Source organism: Megalobrama amblycephala, linkage group LG2, assembly GCF_018812025.1.
Source record: "Megalobrama amblycephala isolate DHTTF-2021 linkage group LG2, ASM1881202v1, whole genome shotgun sequence".
Classification (NCBI taxonomy): Eukaryota; Metazoa; Chordata; class Actinopteri; order Cypriniformes; family Xenocyprididae; genus Megalobrama; species Megalobrama amblycephala.
In genome coordinates, this window is record NC_063045.1 from 41,167,303 (window position 1) to 41,190,171 (window position 22,869).

The 22,869-nt window shown below is 37.8% G+C and overlaps 1 protein-coding gene across 2 annotated transcripts in view; it reads left to right on the forward strand.

The window, feature by feature from the left end:
- Nucleotides 1-21,329, forward strand: part of grm5a (glutamate receptor, metabotropic 5a) — a 37,489-nt gene extending 16,160 nt beyond the window's left edge. For both annotated transcript variants that reach the window (XM_048175741.1, XM_048175733.1), the window contains 6 exons: nt 9,480-9,715; nt 11,471-11,717; nt 11,919-12,087; nt 13,983-14,109; nt 15,960-16,899; nt 19,384-21,329. In XM_048175741.1, the coding sequence (XP_048031698.1) occupies nt 9,480-9,715; nt 11,471-11,717; nt 11,919-12,087; nt 13,983-14,109; nt 15,960-16,899; nt 19,384-20,263 (2,599 nt within the window). In that variant the 3' untranslated portion in view covers nt 20,264-21,329. The remainder of the gene's footprint in view (nt 1-9,479; nt 9,716-11,470; nt 11,718-11,918; nt 12,088-13,982; nt 14,110-15,959; nt 16,900-19,383) is intronic.
- The last annotated feature ends 1,540 nt before the right edge of the window (nt 21,330-22,869 follow it).

Genomic DNA, 22,869 nt, shown 5'->3' on the forward strand with positions numbered 1-22,869 from the left:
ATATGACAGATCCTGTGAAAAGAGTATTTTAAGTTTGACTCGGTATCGACATCTTGAAATATGTGCACGTGCTATTCATAGTGTCAAATGAAGTAAGAAATTATTCTTCCCATTTTTAATCTCCTGGAGTGTGACATCTAAATGACCTATTTTTAGCTTCACCCCCAATTCAGTTCTCTCTGTTCCATTAATAAATCGCTTATGGATATTAAAGGCTGAAATAATGTATTATGTCTCTGAGATATTAAACTAAGAATAATCCCTCTAATTTCTGCTTCTGTTCAGGAGCTCTTGGGTTTGGTATTTAGACATTCACTCATTGGTGGATGTGAGGAACATTTTATAAACTCTTAAAGGTGAAGTGTCATTTTTTTTTTTTTCCAAGTTAAAATATGTTCTCCTGTCCCAGTTTTATATGCAGAGACGACTAGAAGTAAACCACTGACTTCCTAAAAAGTGTAAACACTGCTCAGTTCAGTTGAGTGTCAACAATATCTGGCTCAACTAATGTTGTATTTTGAGACTACCTGTTCAACCAAACAATGGAAGACATGCTGGGGCTGTTGGGAGCATTTGGGAAAACATTTATTTATTTATTTATTTATTTATTTATTTTGCAGTTCTGTTTAGGGCATGCTTCATCATTAAGAATGAGCTTACATTAAATGGACTGGATAAGAACACCTTCTACTAAATGTAAATGATGGGGAAAAATCTAATTACTGATATATCATCCCTTCAACTGGCAACCTAAAAATGGAGTAAAAGATATTGTAAAACATATCCCAGATAAATATGCAGATGGTCCACAGTGGTTAATATCACTGAATCAATCTGAATCAACAAAGTACATGAATTTATACCAGTGTAATTTTAGTATTATTTATATGCTATTATAGTATTTATTAATATTTAGTAATAATTTGAATTAGGTTTCATCTCATCATTCACACTAATTTTTTTCTGTTTGCTTTTTAATAGTTCTATTTAGCTTTAATTTATTTTAATTTCAATTTAAGTTTTAGTAATTTTTGTTATTTGTTTCAGTTAGTTGCCAAGGCAACATTTCTAATTCTCGTTTTAAGTTGCTTAATTTTTTTTAGTTTTCCATCTATTTTATATCAGCTTTATTTCATTTACCAAAACCAGCTCTTTAAAGGGTTAGTTCACCCAAAAATGAAAATAATGTCATTTATTACTCACCCTCGTGTTGACCTTCGTTTATCTTCGGAACACAAATTAAGATATTTTTGATGAAATCCAATGGCTCAGTGAGGCCTGCATTGCCAGCAATGCCACCAAACTTCTCAAGATCCATAAAGGTACTCAAAACATATTTAAAACAGCTCATGTGACTACAGTGGTTCTACCTTAATATTATAAAGCGATGAGAATACTTTTTGTGCGCCAAAAAAACGAAATAACGACTTTTCAACAATATCTAGTCACAGCAGATTTCAAAACACTACTTTGAAGCTTTATGAATCGTTTGATTCAAATCAGTTGTTTGGTGCGCCAAAATCACGTGATTTCAGCAGTTTGGCAGTTTGACACGCGATCCAAACCACTGATTCGAAACAAAAGATTTGAAGCAGTGTTTTGAAATTGCCCATCATTAGATATTGTTGCAAAAAAAATTATTTTGTTTTTTTTGCCGCACAAAAAGTTTTCTCATCGCGTTATAATCTAGCGTTAGCGTCAGTTCTGGCAGGTTACGTCAGTCAAGCTTGCATCAGCTGACTCCCAGGTGACTTGCGTCTACCTATAGGAATACGACGCCTATTACGGCATCTATATATAAGCTCCTCAGTATTATCAGCAGCTATTACATTTCTCAGGAGCAAATTACCCTCCTCCATCCCCAGCTCCTCCTCTCTTCAGTCAGGATTGGCCTTATTATTTCCCCTGAATCAGACTAATTCTCGAAATATGTGTACGTTAAATCATGACATTTAATAATATCTGCATGTTGGTCCTGTTCTGTTTACCCTAGGGGGTTTATTGCTGCTCTCCCTGCTCTTATCCATGCTAGGCTGCATGGATGCGCAGGGAGTTCTTGCCCAGAACAGAACCATACCGCCAATACAAACTCTATGCATTATCTATCATATTTGACGATAGTGGTCCTGACAGAAATATTAAGGTTGAACCACTGAACTTAAATGAACTGTTTTAAATATGTTTTGAGTAACTTTCTGGATCTTGAGAGGTACATTGACATTGCTGGCAATAGAGGCCTCACTGAGCCATCATATTTCATCAAAAATATCTTATTTTTTGTTCTGAAGGTGAATGAAGGTCTTACGGGTGTAGAACAACATGAGGGTGAGTAATTAATGAATTATTGGGTGAACTAACCATTTAAGGTAACAAATGCAAGTTACTTAAAATAGCCAATGTTTGAGAAAAGATTTTTTTTAAGCATGTGCTTTGAATATTTTCTCCTCTTATCTAAAGAAATATTTTTGTAAAATTAAATATCCAATATATAATTTGCTTCAGAATTTTTCAATGCCCATAATATTTCAAATTACAAACAAACTCCATTGTTTTGAGATCAGCTCCTTTTAATAGCTTTATAATTAGATGATATCAAATTGCATGCATCTGGAAAATCTTTGTTTTGGTGAAGTTGAACAGGCTTTGTTCTGTGGTAAGAGCCTATATTTTGCTTATTTATGTCATTTGTGAATATTTGAAGAGGATCTATTTCAGAAAATGGTGTCATGGTCTTTATTCTGGGCCTCTGGGCATTCCAGACAGCCTGGATGGGCTGAGAGAAGATGCCATGTTTATGGGGGTGCCAGTGACTGTGTGTGTGCATGTGTATGCGTGGGTGATATGTGTTTGTGTGTGCATGAGCGGATGACCGAGTTTGTGTGTGTGTTTGTTTGATGAGGTGTCAGACACCAGCTCCAGGGAAGGTAGTCGAGTGTTGGGGTTTTTTCTTTGGTTCAATGAGAATATGGCCACTGTGTCTCTGTTCCAGTTACTTGATCTCTATGTGGCTGCTAAAGTGATAAAGTGTCTCAAGACATTTAAAAAAGCTCCATGTACTTTCTTTGGTATTTGCTTTCTGATTTCATTCATTGACATAATGCCCTGTAAATGCACATTTGCTTCATTGGCATTCATTCATTGACCCTATACACGCAGTGGCATCAATTCACCAAAAGATAAGGTATGGCAAACTCTGATGACTTCATCAAATGTCCAACGTATTTTCTTTCATTCCTAACCCTGTACATGCTGCTGCATCTACACATATTGAAGCCATTTGACAAATTGAAATGCATGAAATTTAAATTCATGCAAAGATATTGTGATAGCAAAAAACAACCAAAATTCTATTGACAACAGCACCAACCTTAAAGGGTTAGTTCACCCAAAAATGAAAATTCTGTCATTAATTACTCACCCTCATGTCGTTCCACACCTGTAAGACCTTCATTCATCTTCAGAACACAAATTAAGATATTTTAATGAAATCTGAGAGCTCTCTCACCCCTCCATAGACAGCCATTTAATTACCACTTTCAAGGCCAGAAAGGTAGTAAAGACATCAAAATACTTTGGATTTCATCAAAATATGTGTTCCGAAGATGAACAAAGGTCTGGTTTGGAACGACATGAAGGTGAGTAGTTAATGACAGAATTTTTCATTTTTGGGTGAACTAACCCTTTAAAATATGACAAGTGTGTGTCTGGTGCGTCCAAAGATGAATCGCATATAGCTTTGATTATAACCCAGCAATTTAGACAGTTATAGACCATTGTTATCTTTTCAAGAACTTTTCCAGCACGTCAAAGCTCAAAAGTCTGAATATTATCCAATTTAAATGTTATTTTTAATGTGATGACCAAAAACATTTTTTGTTCATCCTTCAAAGATCGTCCCCATTGGTAAAACAATTGTTACGAAAGGCTGTCTGATAACATCTGTTCTCAGCAGCCTATTGACAGCCATGAAAGCAGTGATGTCCAAGCTCTGCCGTTTCACAACTGAATGGCTTTCAATTATTTACTAACGAGCAGTTTGCAGACTGTGCCCAGCCATCTGTTTCTAGTGAGCGTGAGGACACTGTATTGTATTCTGTTGTATTATCTGTCGAATTGTTCATCAGTGAAGTGTGCATAAGAGCTGATCCATAGCTGATGAGGGCTGATCTGACTCCACCCCGGGGACGGATAAAAATGTAACCTAATTTAATCATTAGTTTCACTTTGTAGCTTATTTGCAGAATTTGTTGGTGTAAATCTGATATTATTTTCTGTCCTTAATACAGCAGCTTCCCACATAAGCGTGTTTGTGTCATTCCTCTGTGGGCTAATTGTTAACAGTTTAAACCCGTGATTCGTGTAGATTCCAAAACAACCAAAACACCCACAGACATATTTTTCCTGAAACATTGATGTATAAAGCATATAACTTTTCTTTCTTTTTTAAAAAATCCTCATTAAATCCAGATTGTTTTTGTTTTTTAATGCTATAAACCCCGCTAGAAATTTTACGTTCCCAGAACATTCTCAGAACGTCCCCACTGGTGTTAAGGACGTTGTCTATTAATGTTCCCAGTACGATCAGAGACGGTCACGATGTGGAGTTCTTTTAGGGTTTGGGGGACGTTATTTGGTGGACCTTCACAGAACATTCAAGACGTTCTCTGGACGTTTAGAAAACCATACTTTATTTGGAAATGTTCTCAGAACGTCCCTGCTGCCCTTGTCAAAAAATTGAATTTAAAATTAGAGCTAAATTGACAAACAAAAGTGGCTGTTCAAACAAAAACTATTTTTGTCTTACAAAAAAGATCTTTATAGGTAATACCTGGATTAGTATTATGAAACCTTTTCTTTAAAATGCAAATCTCTTGCAGTAAGTCATTAGCTGACAACAGCACATGCATGAGCTAATGTAATCACTGTATCAGCAACTACACAGTTACTGCAGCCTTTAAATAAAGCAACATGCAGTAGAACATCTGGATCATTACTGACTGAAGCACAGGCGCTACTCTCCAGCACAATGGTAACCTCACAAAACTCAGATAACAGAAACATTAAACACTAAAAGATCTCTCTAGATCTCAGCATCTTCACTGATTACAAACCACTCTGACTTTGTTTCTTTCATACAAATCTTCTTAATGAGGTGTTGATGTTTTATCAAAATTTATAAATGTCACCGTTGCAGAGGTAAGCACTTACTTTAGTTTGGCTCCTGACCCTTGATGTTTTGACTTTATTTTTTCTCCAATTGTTGTAACTGTGTGTTTCTAAAGCATTTGTTACAAAAAAAAAAAAAAAAAAAAATCTGATCAAATAGATCTGGTTGGTCATTGTTGATGATTATATCTTAATACAGTGGCCTTATTCACTGATCTCTGAATATTGTATTTTTTTTTCATCTTGTAGTACTATGATAATTCATAAAATCCTGTCCTGCTTTGATATTTTGATAGTTTTTATCATTATGCAGAAATTATTCAGACAGCATCATGTAGATTCATCAAGATTCTGCATATGATCCTCAACAATGATGATAAAATTTTCAGATAAACAAATCAACTCTGAACAACACAAAACAAGCTACTAAAGTCACAAAAAAAGATTTTTGTTTATTGTCACCATTGTTGAGGTTCATATGCTGATTCATGATGTCTGTGTGAGTCTATTAGATACTGCTCAAAACTCCTAACACCTAACCATTAATTAATGCAAAACTAACACATAATACACTCATAGTTTAGATTCTGGTGATGATCAGGTCACTCCATGATGATTGAATCACCAGCACTAAATAACACAATTCATCTGATCAGAATTTCTCTTGCATTTTGTGCTATAACAAATGTGTCTTGAAAACACAGTTAAAACAGCCAGAGAAAATCTAATGTTGAAATATCAAGAATCAAGAGCCCATCTAAAGCGAACGCTCACCTCCATAACGGTGACTTCAAACTTTATTATTTTATATGAAACACCCACATAGAAGGTGACGTTCTCATGACCTTGCGCAACTTTGCCTAAAAGTTCTTTAAAAGTGACAAATTCTTAAATTTTACAGAACATTTGGGACATAAAACGTCCTCTTTTGGTAATGAAAGTGCTGCAGTTCAAGGTTCCTTATATGACTTTAGGGGGACATTCCAATTTGGTTAATTTTATGGTCACATAAGAACGTTACAGTGAGGATATTTGGGACATTAACTCAACATTGCCACATGGTCCTCTGTTGGTCATTTTATAACTTTCCTGATATGAGTTTAGGGGGACGTTCTACAGGTGCTGGTCATATAATTAGAATATCATCAAAAAGTTAATTTATTTCACTAATTCCATTCAAAAAGTGAAACTTGTATATTATATTCATTCATTACACACAGACTGATATATTTCAAATGTTTATTTCTTTTAATTTTGATGATTATAACTGACAACTAAGGAAAATCCCAAATTCAGTATCTCAGAAAATTTGAATATTACTCAAGACCAATACAAAGAAAGGATTTTTAGAAATCTTGGCCAACTGAAAAGTATGAACATGAAAAGTATGAGCATGTACAGCACTCAATACTTAGTTGGGGCTCCTTTTGCCTGAATTACTGCAGCAATGCAGCGTGGCATTGAGTCGATCAGTCTGTGGCACTGCTCAGGTGTTATGAGAGCCCAGGTTGCTCTGATAGTGGCCTTCAGCTCTTCTGCATTGTTGGGTCTGGCATATCGCCTCTTCCTCTTCACAATACCCCATAGATTTTCTATGGGGTTAAGGTCAGGCGAGTTTGCTGGCCAATTAAGAACAGGGATACCATGGTCCTTAAACCAGGTACTGGTAGCTTTGGCACTGTGTGCAGGTGCCAAGTCCTGTTGGAAAATGAAATCTGCATCTCCATAAAGTTGTTCAGCAGCAGAAAGCATGAAGTGCTCTAAAACTTCCTGGTATACGGCTGCGTTGACCTTGGACCTCAGAAAACACAGTGGACCAACACCAGCAGATGACATGACACCCCAAACCATCACTGACTGTGGAAACTTTACACTTGTCTTTAAACCCATGTTTTGCATACGTCTGTGCGTAGTGGTTCTTGAAGCACTGACTCCAGCTGCAGTCTACTCTTTGTGAATCTCCCCCACATTTTTGAATGGGTTTTGTTTCACAATCCTCTCCTGGGTGCGGTTATCCATATTGCTTGTACATTTTTTTCTACCACATCTTTTCCTTCCCTTCGCCTCTCTATTAATGTGCTTGGACACAGAGTTCTGTGAACAGCCAGCCTCTTTTGCAATGACCTTTTGTGTCTTGCCCTCCTTGTGCAAGGTGTCAATGGTCGTCTTTTGGACAACTGTCAAGTCAGCAGTCTTCCCCATGATTGTGTAGCCTACAGAACTAGACTGAGAGACCATTTAAAGGCCTTTGCAGGTGTTTTGAGTTAATTAGCTGATTAGAGTGTGGCACCAGGTGTCTTCAATATTGAACCTTTTCACAATATTCTAATTTTCTGAGATACTGAATTTGGGATTTTCCTTAGTTGTCAGTTATAATCATCAAAATTAAAAGAAATGTGATGAAACATTTGAAGAAAACATTTGAAATATATCGGTCTGTGTATAATGAATGAATATAATATACAAGTTTCACTTTTTGAATGGAATTAGTGAAATAAATCAACTTTTTGATGATATTCTAATTATATGACCAGCACCTGTATTTTGGTTATTTTATGGTCGTGCAAGAACATTACAAAGAGGACATTTGTAAATTTAACAGAACGTCCTATAGTAATAGTCCCTTAAACAATCAAATAATGTCCTAAATGTTCCCTGAAGGTTCACCAAATAACGTCCTCCAAACCTTAAAAGAACTCCACATTGTGACCGTCTCTGAATGCTCTGGGAACGTTACTAGACAACGTTCTTAATACCAGTGGACGTTCTGAGAATGTTCTGGGAACGTAACATTTCTAGCGGGGTAACGTCACCTTGTAACGTTCCCAGAACACTCAGAGACGGTCATGATGTGGGGTTCTTTTAAGGTTTGGGGAACGTTATTTGGTGGACCTTCAGGGAACATTCAGGACGTTCTGGGAATGTTTAGGGGACTATTACTTTAGGACGTTCTGATAACTTCCCAAATGTCCTCTTTGTAACGTTCTTTTTTGACCATAAAATAACCAAATTGGAACGCTCCCCTAAAGTCATATATGGAAACTTGAACTGCAGCACTTTCATTACCAAAAGGGGAAGTTTTAGGAACATCCTGAATTTTCTGTAAAGGTTCGGAATTTTCATCACCTTTTGAGAACTTTTAGGGAACGTTGCGCAAGGTCCTGAGAACATTGCCTTCTACGTGGGAAAATTCTCTCTTTTAGTTCTCTCATACTTAAGATGTAACACAAGAAATGTTGGTAACACTTCAGTATGGGGAACAATTATCTCTTTTAACTAGTTACTTATTATCTTGTATGTTGGCTGTTTATTAGTAGTTATAAAGCACATAATAATGCCTTATTCTACATGACCATATTCTATATCTCTAAATCCTACCCATTACCTGAACTTAACCACTACTACAACAACCACCTTACTATCTATTAATAAGCAGTACATTAGGAGTTTATTGAGTCATAGTTAATTGTGAATATGTATTCCCCATACTAAAGTGTTACTGAAATGTCCTATTTGTTGGTTAATATTAACATCAAATGCATAAAACAAACATTCAATAAATCACCCCAGCATCATTTTGCAGTATGTACAAGATGCTTTAATGTGCTGTAAATACTGTCAGACATCTTTGTAAATACTGTGGTGCCTTTGCTTTGGCATTTTTTGTTGTCTTTGTAAGTTTTCCTGCAGCAGCAGTGGGCAGAGGGAGGCTGACCCGCTGGGGTCAGTGTGTGGGTTTACTGAGCTGTTCAGCTCTTTTCCATGAGATGATTCAAGCTTCTGCTTATATGCTCCTCTATGCTTTCACTCCCATTGCTTTTGCCTCCAAGGACAAGTTATGAAAGCCTCTCCTTACCTACCATGAGAACAAAAATGATACCTCCTACACACTGCTGAGTTGTGTAACATTTAGCGCTGTGAGTTTAGGAAGTGTTAGAGAACATATAGATGGAGAGGACAGTGAAAAGTATAGTTTATTTTTTGTGTTTGTATGAAAGAGGAGGAAGGAAATGGATAGATTCATCTTTTGCCATCCAAAGATCCCTTTGATGCATAATAGTGAAGCCTTGGAGCATATACGTCTCATGGAGAGGTTTATTATGCCCGCCAGAGTCTGTGACAGTACTGTCAGTATGAAATACTGGCCGGCTGTGTCCTCAAGACCTAATTCATAGTATAACCTGGTCATAACAACTGTGCTTTGGCTGTTATGTGGGTCAGTTTGGACTGGGAGGCTCCCTGACTGTGTCTCAAGGGAGTTTGTTCTATAAAAAAGCCATTCATTACTCACTTGTCTCTTGCACACTTTTCAGCGATGGTTGGGCCGACCGCTATGACGTCACTGATGGCTTCCAGAGGGAGGCAGCAGGGGGAATCACTATCAAGCTGCAGTCTGCTTACGTCACATGGTTTGATGATTACTACCTGAACCTACAGCCGGACACAAACGTCCGGAACCCCTGGTTCCCTGAGTTCTGGCAGCACCGCTTCCAGTGCCGGCTGAAGGGTCATCCTCAAGAGAGTGCCAAATACAACAGGACCTGCACCAGTGAGTGGAAAATGATCTCTGACCATGACAGACACACAGCTTACATGATCTGAAGACATTTTATCTCTGTCTTTCCATCAGTTCATCCATCCATACTTCCTTCCATCTGTCTGTCAATCAATCCATCCATTCATCTGTTCATCCATCTATACATCCATCTGTCCATCTATCTATCCTCCATCCAACCAACCATATACTGTATATATCCATATATACAGTATGTGTGTATATATGTGTAGCCTATATATATATATATATATATATATAAAATATGTGTGTGTCTATCCATCCACCTTCCATCTGTCTGCCTCTTCATTATTCCATCCATCTGTCCATTCATCCCTCCATCCATCCACCAACCCAACCAACCACCCATCTTTCATTCCATCTATTCAATCAAATCATTCATCTATTCATCCATCCATCCATCCATCCAGTTGTCCGTCCATCCAGTCGTCCGTCCATCCATCCATCCATCCATCCATCCATCCATCCACCCATCTTTCATTCCATCTATTCAACTATTCATCATTTATTCATCCATCCATCTATACATCCATCCATCCATCTGACCACCCATCCATCCATCCATCCATCCATCCAAGTTGTTCATCCATCCACCCATCCATCTTTCATTCCATCTATTCAACTATTCATCATTTATTCATCCATCCATCGATACATCCATTCATCCATCCATATATCCGTCCGTCTGGCCACCCATACATCCATCCATCATCCATCCAAGTTGTCCATACATCAATCCACCCATCCATCTTTCATTCCATCTATTCATCATTTATTCATCCATCCATCTATCTATACATCCATCCATCCATAAATTAGTATTTTATTCAATCAATTCATTCAGCTATTCATCATCCATCCAGTTGTCCATTATTCATCAATCCAGTCGTCCATCCATACATGCATCTTTCATTCCATCTATTCATTCAATTCATCCATTCATCCAGTCGTCCATCCATCCACCCACCCACCCGTCTTTCTTTCCATCTATTCATTCAAATATTCACTATTCATTTATCCATCCATACATACATCTGTCCATCTGTCCGTCCATCCATCCATCCATCATCCATCCATCCATCCATCCATCCATCTTTCATTCTATCTATTCATTCATCCATCCATGATCCTTCATCTATCGTTCATCCATCCATCCATCCATCCAGTCATCCATCCATCCACCATCCATCCACCATCCACCCATCCATCCATCCATCCATCCATCCATCCATCCATCCATCCATCCATCCATCCATCCAACCATGTAGCAGTCTTTCATTCCATCTGTTCATTCAGCTATTCATTAATTATCTATCCATCCATTCATGTAGCAGTCTTTCATTCCCTCTGTTCATTCAACTATTCATTATCCATCCATTCATCAACCATACATAATCCACATAATCCATCTGTCCATCAATTTATTTATCTGTACATCAGTCTTTCATTACATCAATTTATCTATTCATTCAACTATCCATCATCCATCTATCCATCCATGTCCTTTCACTACTTCATCTATTCATCCATCCGTCCATTTATTCATCTATCCATCTAATAACGAACCTTTGAAATGAACTACATAATATCAGTATATGCTGAGAAAAGCCCCCAGATAAAGACAGACATTACTGTGGCAGATGAAAGCACTGAATAGATATTAATATAAAAAGTAATGGTGACTTTAGAACTCAATATATTGTTTGTTTTCACTACGGCATTTCATAGAGAAAGAGTCGCTCCGACACCAGTATGCTCAGGACACAAAGATGGGCTTTGTGATCAATGCCATCTACTCTATGGCTTACGGCCTGCATGCCATGCAGAAGTCTCTGTGCCCCGGCTATGCAGGCCTCTGTGAAGCCATGCGGCCGATTGATGGAGGTAAACTCTTAGAATTTCTCATGAGGACAAACTTCAGCGGTGTCTCGGGAGAAGTGGTGCTGTTTGATGAGAACGGAGACTCCCCAGGGAGGTAGGAATCTTTCATATTCTGCTCCATTCATAAGTAAGAATGTGCTTCTAAACTCCTTTCAAATAGATGATGTCATTGTGAAGTCATTTTCAAAAATATCTTACTTCAGACTGAATGGCTATATAGGGAAACCATGTTGATGATTTTAAGAATGACTCTGTTTTCACACCCATTACAATGCTTTTACATGTGCTTTTCTAGGTATGAGATCATGAACTTTAAACAGATGAGCGAGGAGGACTATAGCTACATTCATGTGGGCAGCTGGGACAACAGTGGGCTGAAGATGGATGACGAGGAGATTTGGGCCAACAGCAGTGCCATCATCAGATCAGTGTGCAGTGATCCCTGTGAAAAAGCTCAGATAAAGGTGAAAAAAGCAGTGAAGGAATATTTTGATGAGAAAATGTATGTCAGTGTATTTTTTTTTTTTTTTTTTTGTTTAAAGGCACAATATGTAGTTTTTCGCCGCTAGAGGTCGCTTATTCAAAACAAAGGCGTAGCTTGATGATGCCTTGATTTTGCGGAATCATGGGTGGTGTGATCTCTACAGCTGGTGTAAAAGAATCCAACAGGGCTCGGTCAGAAATCATTATGCCGCAGACGACCGCTTCAGCTTCTTCCGGTCATGAGTATGTGGGGTAACGCAGTGTTGTTTTATCGTATTAGATACATTTGTGTGTTGAAAGTTGTTATAATGCTACTCTGTGTGTTCTCAGCGGCTACTATGAGACTATGTGACAAACAAGCTAGATCGATATTAGGCATGGTAAAACATGTTACTCGCAGTAAATCAGTTGCTCACCTGTCTGAAAGAACACATAATATATTAAAGCACCTTCTGTGTTTCCATGGTTTTTACAAAATAAAACCGGAAATCAAGAGTAACGGGTATGATGTCATTGATAGGCGACGCATGGACACAGTCCGTGTCCTGGTTAAATTTGCTTATTTCTTATTTGCTTATTTTTAGACATTCTTGGAAACATTTGGGATAGTGTAAGTACAGTACAAAGGTCAACAAAATATATAACATTGTTCTAGTGTTTTTTGGATATTTTAATCCAAAAATCTAATATATCGTGCCTTTAAAAGTATACGTGCTTATTTGTTATACACTACCATTCAAAAGTTTGGATTCTTTAAGATTTTTTTTTTTTCATGTTTTTGAAAGAAGTCGCTTATGCTCACCAAGGCTGCATTTATTAAATCAAAAATACAGTAAATCAGTAATATTGTGAAATATTATTAAAACTTCAGATAACTGTTTTCTATTTTAATATGTTTTAAAATGTAATTTATTCCTGTAATGGCAAAGCTGAATTTTCAGCAGCTATTACTTCGTCTTCAGAAATCATTCTAATATGCTGATTTGGTGCTAAAGAAACATTTCTTATTACTATCATTGTTGAAAACATTATTATTTCCACAATATTTTTGTGAAAATCATATGTTCTTTGGTAAATAGAAAGTTTGAAAGAACAGCATTTATTTTTCAAATAGAAATCTTTAGTAACATTATGAATGTCTTTACTGACACTTTTGATCAATTTAATGCGTCCTTTCTGAATAAAAGTAAAAAAAAGTCATATTCACCATCCAACTTTTGAATGGTGTTGTATATATTTTAAATATATATGTATATAGTATAAATGAATAAATTTATACTATATAAATAAGTATACACAGTAACACTTTACTAATAAATAAGTTGTGTGTGTGTGTGTGTGTGTGTATATATATATATATATATATATATATATATATATATAAAGATGTAAATAGATTTAAATATTAAGATGTATATTGTATATAGTTTAAATATTCATATGTAATATAGCTTAAAATTTTCTCAAATCATGTGGTTTAATAGGAAAGGTGTTTTCTAGTTTTCTAAGCAATCAGACTTACAAATTTGATCGTTAGTTTGAGTCAGACATACAAACTTTAGTGCAAAAAAATCCTTCCTATAATTGAAAATTTCACCGAGCAGATAATACATGTGTGGAAAAAATCTCATTCACTTATATTGATACATGAGCCTGAGCCATATTTAGGGAGGAGATACATGGCAACCTCTCAAAACACCTTAGTAACCACATTGCAATGCTCTAAAACCACTTACAACACCTTATCAGCGGCGTAGAAGTGCACTGCAACCACCCACAACAATTTAGCATTGTGGTGGCAGCTTTGAGAGCAAGCATTTTCTTCACAAAAATCTTTAACTTCTATGTCTTGACCAGTCTGTTCTGACCACCTCAGGTTATCCGTAAGGGTGAGGTGAGCTGCTGCTGGACCTGCACTCCGTGTAAAGAAAACGAGTTTGTCTTTGATGAATACACCTGCCGAGCATGTGAGCTTGGATCCTGGCCGACAGATGACCTCACAGGTGATTCTACATCCACTTTGAGAGCAAAATGTTCTTCTTGTATTTCATCTAGAAGTCACAACCATCTTTTACCCATGATTCCAAAACTCTTAGACCAGCCACATAAGCTTCTCATCTTGTACAACAGTGAGTGATATAAGTATCTGGGTCACGGAATAACATAGGAGACCCATTTATCTCTTAGAGCGTTATTTGAGAATCTGGACCATGGCAACTTAATGCCAAAAACAGAGATTTGGACTTGGCGGGGGTCCCCATCAGAATGTTCCAGAATTGCTGTCAAGCGTAAGCCCTGAAGCAGCAGTCTCTCAGCATGTAGTACATTACTGAGAGCCGAGGCCGCTCTGCTATTCATGCGAGAGCCTGAGTGCCAATTTTCGACATTTAGTAGCAGTTGATTTTCAGTTTGACTACCTGTGATTTTGTATTTTTCGATTTTATACCATTTTTTTTTTTTACAAGGATCTTCAATATAGTTTATGCACTGTACAAAGACTCTGTAGCAACGATGGTGCACATGTAAATATACAAATATGAGAAATCAAAATGTTCAATGTGGTGGCCATAGTCCAACTTAAAATAACCAATCACCTTTTTAAGCTCAAAAAAATTTAAGCTTGAGACTTTCATTCATCTTCGGAACACAAATGAAGATATTTTTGATGAAATCTGAGCGCTTTCTGACCCTCCGTAGACAGCTACGCGACGACCACTTTGACGCTTCAAAAAGTTCATAAAGAGATCGTAAAACTAATCCCTATGAATTGAACGGTTTAGTCCAAAATTTCTGAAGAGACGACTGCTTTATATGATGAACATTTTAAATATAGGCTTTTATTCGCACATAAACATTCATCAACTCACACATCAGTTGTGATTAACGGAAGCTCAAGCATGTTTGCTTGACATTTGAAAACCAATTCATTCTCGTGTGTTACGCAGTACGTTCGAGCTTTCGGAAAAACCAGTGAGTTTGTTTTTCGTGTTTGTTCTCGCTCATCAAAAAGATCTTCATTTATGTTCCAAAGATGAACAAAAAGTTTTATGGGTTTGGAACAACATAAGTAATGAAACTTTACTGTAAAGTGTTACTGTGTATACTTGAATATAAGCATTAGTGCATTAGTGCTTTAACTGGACCAGTCTGAAAAAAATACTGTTTTTAGCCTAATTTGAGTTTAAGAAGCACAATTTCTGATGAAACTGGTGTCATATTTTATTCCTGATTTGAAACATTATTAAAGTGTACCTTCGACAAACATTTACAGAGATTCTGAAGCATGAATAGCTGCCCGGGGGCAATACAAATATGGCTGCGGATTTCATTGACTTGCCCTAAAGGGACTTCCACAAAAGCCTTTGATAATCATGACCATAACTTTCCAGAGTAGCTCTTTGGTGTGACTAGTCTGAGAATGACAGTGTATCTGACCTGTAAAAAACAAAGCAAACCTTCACAGTCTCATCTGATCAACCTCATTAAAGGCTATCCAAATCAAGACTCAGTTTCATCCTCACTCACTGTCTCTTGATGCAAATCGCACATGCTAAATATATCAGCGCTTGTTGATGTCAGCCTGTAATGCATAATGCATGACACTTGGTTGAACGGATGGTTTTGTTTGTTTTTTGTTGTTGTTGTTGTTTATAAAGTTGTACGGTAATTCAGCCACAAGTTTTACTGTGTTATCTGCATAATGATGGATGTTCTTATGAAAAATAGTGTTTGCACTACGTATAGATCTTTGTGCGGTATAATTGCAACCCTGAAGTGAAAATATTTTATTTGAAGTTCCAGGGGCAACTTGTACTAGTGCCTAATTACGTCTTTTGAAATTCACGTCCCTCAGGCTGTGAGCCAATCCCGGTGCAGTACCTTCTGTGGGGAGATCCTGAGCCTATCGCCGCCGTGGTCTTCGCCTGCCTTGGCCTGCTCGCCACCACCTTCGTCACTCTAGTCTTCATCAGGTTCCACGATACACCGGTGGTGAAGTCCTCCAGCAGGGAGCTGTGCTTCATCATCCTGGCTGGCATCTGTTTGGGGTATCTGTGCACGTTCTGCCTCATTGCCAAGCCGCATCTGGCCTACTGCTATTTGCAGAGGTTAGGCATCGGACTTTCTCCTGCCATGAGCTACTCAGCCCTGGTCACCAAGACCAACCGCATCGCTCGCATCCTTGCGGGCAGTAAGAAGAAGATCTGCACCAAGAAGCCTCGTTTCATGAGCGCATGTGCCCAACTGGTCATCGCCTTCATCCTGATCCTGATTCAGCTGGGCATCATCGTGGCGCTCTTCATCATGGAACCTCCACAAGTGATCTACGACTATCCGTCCATACGCGAGGTGCACCTCATCTGCAACACCACAACGCTCGGAGTGGTGGCGCCGTTGGGCTACAACGGGCTGCTCATCCTCAGCTGCACCTTCTACGCCTTTAAGACCCGCAATGTCCCCGCCAATTTCAACGAGGCCAAATACATCGCTTTCACCATGTACACCACCTGTATTATCTGGCTGGCTTTCGTGCCAATTTATTTCGGTTCAAACTACAAGATAATCACCATGTGTTTCTCCGTTAGCCTTAGCGCCACTACTGCGCTGTGCTGCATGTTTGTGCCCAAAGTCTACATCATGTTGGCCAAACCTGAGAGGAATGTACGCAGCGCTTTCACCACATCGACAGTTGTGAGGATGCACGTGGGTGACGGGAAAGCTGCCTCGGCCGCTAGCCGGTCTAGCAGCTTGGCTAACCTGTTCAGACGGCGAGGTTCTGGCACAGACACAGTCAGGTCAGTATTGGAGCAGTGTTATTTTAGTATTATTTATATACTATTAATATATGGATTTTATATACATTTCCAGTTCTCATTTTCATTTTTTTTTTTTTTTTTTTTTTGTTATATGCATTTGATTTTTTTTTTTTTCATATATTACTATTTAGGTGTTTTTATTTCAGTTTTAGCCTTATTTTTATTTATTTCCTGTTAGTAATTTTAATGATTCAACCTACTTTCAGCTAATAGCCAAGGCAATATTTCTAGTTTATGTTTTTCGTCTAATATTTTATTTTATTTTATTTACCTAAAATGTTTAGAATAGTTTTAGTTATTAATAATCCTGCAGGTTCCAAAAAATGCTTGGTCATAATGACAGACTTGAATTTTTTTATTATTATTATTCAGCTCTCTAAAGTGAGTATTGACATCTTACTTTTTCCTTTATGTTTTGAAACTCTTTGGTTTAATTGGATTTACACTGAATGAATTTAAGAATAATGAGGCATGACGTGTCAATTATTTTTTATGTCAGTTTTGAAAATCCTTATTTTTTCCTCTTTATAATAAGATGATGTGCAGTCACTGCTCTCGAATGCAGAAGCCGCTTCTGACAAAAATAAATAATTAAAGCTCACATTAAATCTGTTTATCTCTCAGTAATGCCTGCCAAAGGTTTGCTTTTGAGGATGAAAATGAGTTTAGACTGAAAATGAATCAACTCCCCAACTGAGCATATTTTAGAGCACATAAAAAAAAAAAAAGCCAATATTCCCCTCGAAAGAGAAAAAGAGCCCCAACCAATTACCCTGTCTGCCTGTGAATCATTCCTGGAGCAACTTCGGAGTTTTGTGCATGTGGGTCGATGGGTCCCCAGGTGCATTAGGAGAACTGAAGTTAGAGATTTCCTGTCTGACATACAGGACTGGATGAGGGTGGTAATTGCACTTGGAATGGATGGATTTGGATGGATAATGGTAGGGTCAGTTCTCTCTTGCCTTTAGCTGTAATGTTACACACTAACAAGGGCATAGTCCATAAATTCAGTCTCAATTTCACAGTTTTGGGAAGGTCATTAGTTGCTTAACCTGATATATGCTAGCTTGTCCTGTTGTGTTTTTTCTATGACAATTGTCACCTACTATCATCACACAGAGGCACAAGACCATTTATTCATTCTTATTACATAAAAACACACTGGAGATTAACATTTACTAACAATTTATACATTCATGTTAAATGTTAATTATGTTAAATGTATTTGTATTTATAAAAAAAATAAAATAAAAAAAGAATGTGTATATACACTGCCCGGCCAAGTCACTGTTTGGATTTAAATAGGCAGATACTTAAGAATCTTAGTATTGTCACTCTTGCATTGTCAATACAAGATCTTGACAAGATCTTGTATTTGTCATTCTCCCTCTGAATCATTCATTCACAATTTGAGCCTGAATCTTGAATCAATTTGAATCTTGTCATTGTCATCCTGGAATATGGCCATAATGTGTCTTCCTACATGGTTGTTTAAGAAATGAAAAGATACACACTCCATCAATTATGGTTAAAGGGTTAGGTCACCCAAAAATGAAATTTCTGTCATTAAGTACTCAGCCTCATGTCGTTCCAAACCCGTAAGACCTTTGTTCACAAATTAAGATATTTTTGATGAAATCTGAGAGGTTTTTTTATCGTCAGTAGAAAGCAACGAAATCACCACAAGGTCAAGAAAAGTAGTAAAAACATTGTTAAAATAGTCAACGTGACTACAGTGGTTCAACCTTAATAGCCTCGTTTTCACCGGACTATTGAAGATTAGTCCGTTGACGCACCGCAACAGACTTTTTAAAATGGGGGTTGAAATAAAATGCTGTGTGGAGTCAATCAATCAAAATGCTGCATGAACTCAACCAATCAGCATGTTCAGCAGCTCAGTATTGGCCGACTCCTGTGTCAGCATCACACGTATGCGCCATAGAACCTGGAAGCACTGCAACGTAAATAGCATATGAGAATGACAGGGGAGGGCCGAAATTGTTGAATAAAGTCGCTATTTTTTTTTTTTTTTTGCCCACAAAAAGTATTCTCGTCACTTCATAACATTAATCTTGAACCACTGTAGTCACGTTGACTATTTTAACAATGTTTTTACTACTTTTCTGGACCTTGAATGTGGTAATATCGTTGATTTCTACTAAGGATAAAAAAGATTTCATCAAAAATATCTTAATTTGTGTTCCGGAGGTCTTACGGGTTTGGAACTACATGAGGGTGAGTAATTAATGACAGAAATTTCATTTTTGGTTGAACTAACCCTTTAAAAGAACGGTTGCCAAACATATAACATACTAAAAACATAATTGTTTTTATTTTTATTTGCAGACTTGATCAAATATATTATTTTGATATATAATATATATATATATATATATATATATATATCATATTATTTTATGTATAATTAATCACTCAAATACAAATTGCTGTTTTCTTCCACAGTTCCAATGGCAAAACAGTGACCTGGGCACAAAACGAGAGAACCTACAGGCCAAACCTGTGGAAGCGGATCTCAATCCACATTAAGAAAAAGGAAGAGGCCAACCAGACGGCCATTATTAAGCCCTTCTCAAAGGGCTGTGATCGGCCGCCAGACACCGGGGTGAAGCTGGCATACGACGGGTCTCAGAAAAACCAGCGCTACCCTGTAGCCTACCACCCCCGGACCCCTTCTCCGCTGCCGACCGTGTGTCAGCGACCTCCGCTGCAGCGATGCGAAGTGGAAGAGCGTGATGAAGAGCGCACGGCAGTGGTGACTATACCCTCATATCTGACAGAGCGCTTGCATCATGGCGGCCCGCCCCAGACCTCCATCATGGATCAGATCAGCTGTGTGGTCAGTCGGTTCACGGCGAACATCAGTGAGCTCAACAGCATGATGTTGCCCGGGTCACCGCCGGGAGCAGCCGTGAACACCACCGCCCCGGTCCCTAGACCCTGCTCCCCCTCTTTCCGTCTCCACCCGCAAGAAAGGCCGCATCCCACCACCGTCACCACTTACGCAGATGTGGTGGCCGTAGCAAACACCAACCCTCGTTCTGCGGTCGGCATCACCGGGGGCATCATTGCCGGTGGGAGTAGCAGGGCGTCACCGGCCAGCCTTTTTGACAGCACCTACGACTCCTCGTGTGCGGTCAGGACCACTGATTTTGAGGATCTGGGCGCCTTGACGCCACCTTCTCCATTCAGAGACTCCTCCGTGGACTCGATCAGCGAGTCTCCCACATCGCCAGCCTCGGAGCTGCCGTTGTGTGAGCCCTGCTCCCCGATATATGACCAGCTGATGCTTCGGCACTACAGCCAGAGCTCCTCTTCACTCTGAGAGATTATTTGGAGCACAGGAAGGAGACTGAGAGGCAACTACTGAGAGCGTGCATCTGCTTAGATTGCAAAACCCAGCTGTAAATGTCAAGGAGTGTAAACTCTTAATATAGAAGCACTCGCTGGGGACGTTTTATGGTGCTTGGAATCCAGCCCGTCCTCAAAATCCCGAACTGCGTAGGGAAAGGCACTTCACCAAACTGCTTTTCAGATAATTAAGGATGTACTTGATATGCTCTCATGCACCAAAGCGCTCTGACAAAGTTTATGGTCCTTCTTGGCAAGACGTTACTGATGTCGGTCAGTCTGTAGACTGGAAGATTTAATTACATTCCAATGACGTCAATCCGCACAGGTGTGTAAAATAACAAAACTCCTGCTCCAGTTGATGTCATTTTTATCTCTCCTGTTGCCTGTCAGCAAGATGCCTGAACGTCTTGCACGGTTCTTCACATACAATGGAAGTACAAGTGTTTGAATGTAGGACCAAGTTGAGCCTTTGAGCGCAAAGCAGTTTGTTTAAATATTGGTCATTTTCTTTATTACCCTAGCTTAGAGATTGCATGTTGTGCCACTTTATATAACTCATAAAAATAATATCTATTATTATATTTTTCATAATAAATCAAATAGAAGGAATGTAAGGGCAAGTTTATTTAGATACTGAAGAAATCTGACACTTTAACATAGCATTGTCTTTGAGATGACTGAGTTTATTAATTTACATAAACATGTCCCAGTATTACTTGAAGAATTCAGTGAATAATCACTTTAATTTGAGACATGGAATTTGAAATTTGAGGAAATGATGCAAACTAATAGGAAATACAAGAAAATTCAACTATTTACACTACCATTTTAGGGTTTGGGGTCAGTAAGGGTTTCCTTTAAAGAAATCAATACTTTTATTATGCAAGAATGTATTCAATTGTCTATCTTAAGCGACAGTAAAGACTTTTACATTGTTGCAAAAAAAAAAAAAAAATCTGTTTTAAGTAAATACTGTTATTTTGAGCTTTTATACATATTAAGCAGCACAACTGTTTTCAACATTATTTATAATAAGAAATGTTTATTAGAATGATTTCTGGAGGATCATGTGACACTAAAGACTGGAGTAATGGCTGCTGAAAATTCAGCTTTGGCATCACAGGAATAAATTACATTTTAAAATAATATTATTATTTTAAAGGTGCTCTAAGCGATGTCACGCGTTTTTAGGCCAAAACATTTTTTGTCACATACAGCAAACATCTCCTCACTATCCGCTAGCTGCCTGTCCCATGAACACACTGTAAAAAAACGCAGTCTCTGTAGTCGCCACAAGCTCCGAAAACGGCAACAAAAACTACCTGGTGCAGCCTGGACCACGAAACATAATAAACATGCTCCAGCCAATAACCGACAAGAATGATTTTAAATGCGCATTCATGACTGTTTCAGGAAGCTCGGAGGGGAGGGGGAGGAGGAGGGAGGGTCTAGTTAGCCTCTGTTTTGTTTGACAACACTTCGAACGTCAACAGGAAGTTACTCCACCCAGGATCGCTTAGAGCACCTTTAAATTGTAATAATATTTCACAATATTACTGTATTTTTGATCAGATAAATGTAGCCTTGGTAAGCATAAGAGACTTCTTTCAAAAACATTAAAAAATTCTTACTGACCCCAAATTTTGAACAGTAATGCAAGTTAAGTGATTTATACATAAAGCAATATATATGAATACAGGGCCTATTACAACAAATATAATTACATGATTTGCAAATCATTTCCTTTTTTTATTCCACTCAGGCTTATGTTCTAAATACATAAATACAGTAGATGAGCCAAAAACAAATTGTCATTACACTGTGGACATGATTTTTAAACAGGGCATTACAGTTTTGTTAATAAACCACATTAAAGTCTCCCATTAAAGATAAGATTTTTTGTATGAACTTTATGAAATAATTTAAGCTGAAATGCTCAGACTTAGTAGGAACGCACATTGTACCTACCAACAGACATCTATTCTTTTAATCAATGTGCAATATTCTTCTTGAATAGGTGTAATGTAATAAGGTCATGTTTGCATGCAGAACAGTGCCATTAGCTAAAATAAGTGCTCAATGTTCTTTTGAGAACTTTTGTACATTTTCTAAAAGTCTTTTGCATTTTTCGCTCTTTGCCTTTTCTGACAAGATGTTCATAGAATGTAGATTTCGACCGTGTGTGTGATGTATTTTTCTACTAAATATTTGTGCTGATTCAATATGATGGTCATAGTGGATTAAGCTTTGTGACAGTGGGACGAATGTAGCTTGCAATATTTCTGTTACTTGGAGGTTTTATTTATGATGTGGATAAGTCTTTTTTATTTCTCTTCAAAGTGTGTGAAAATATTGGTTTTACCTGAGTGTTATTAAAGGAGGCTCAATTACAAATGTTTCTCTCTTTTTAATTTAATCATTTTTAAAAAAAAATTCAGGGTGAATACTTGGAGTATTGAGGTATTTGGAGATGCTTTGCTCCAAGGCTGGAGTTTGCGTGGTTGTGTTATTTTCACAGTTTCCATGATTAAGTGTGGAATGCAGTTCCACCCCCTCTTTCGTCTCTTCCTTTATGTA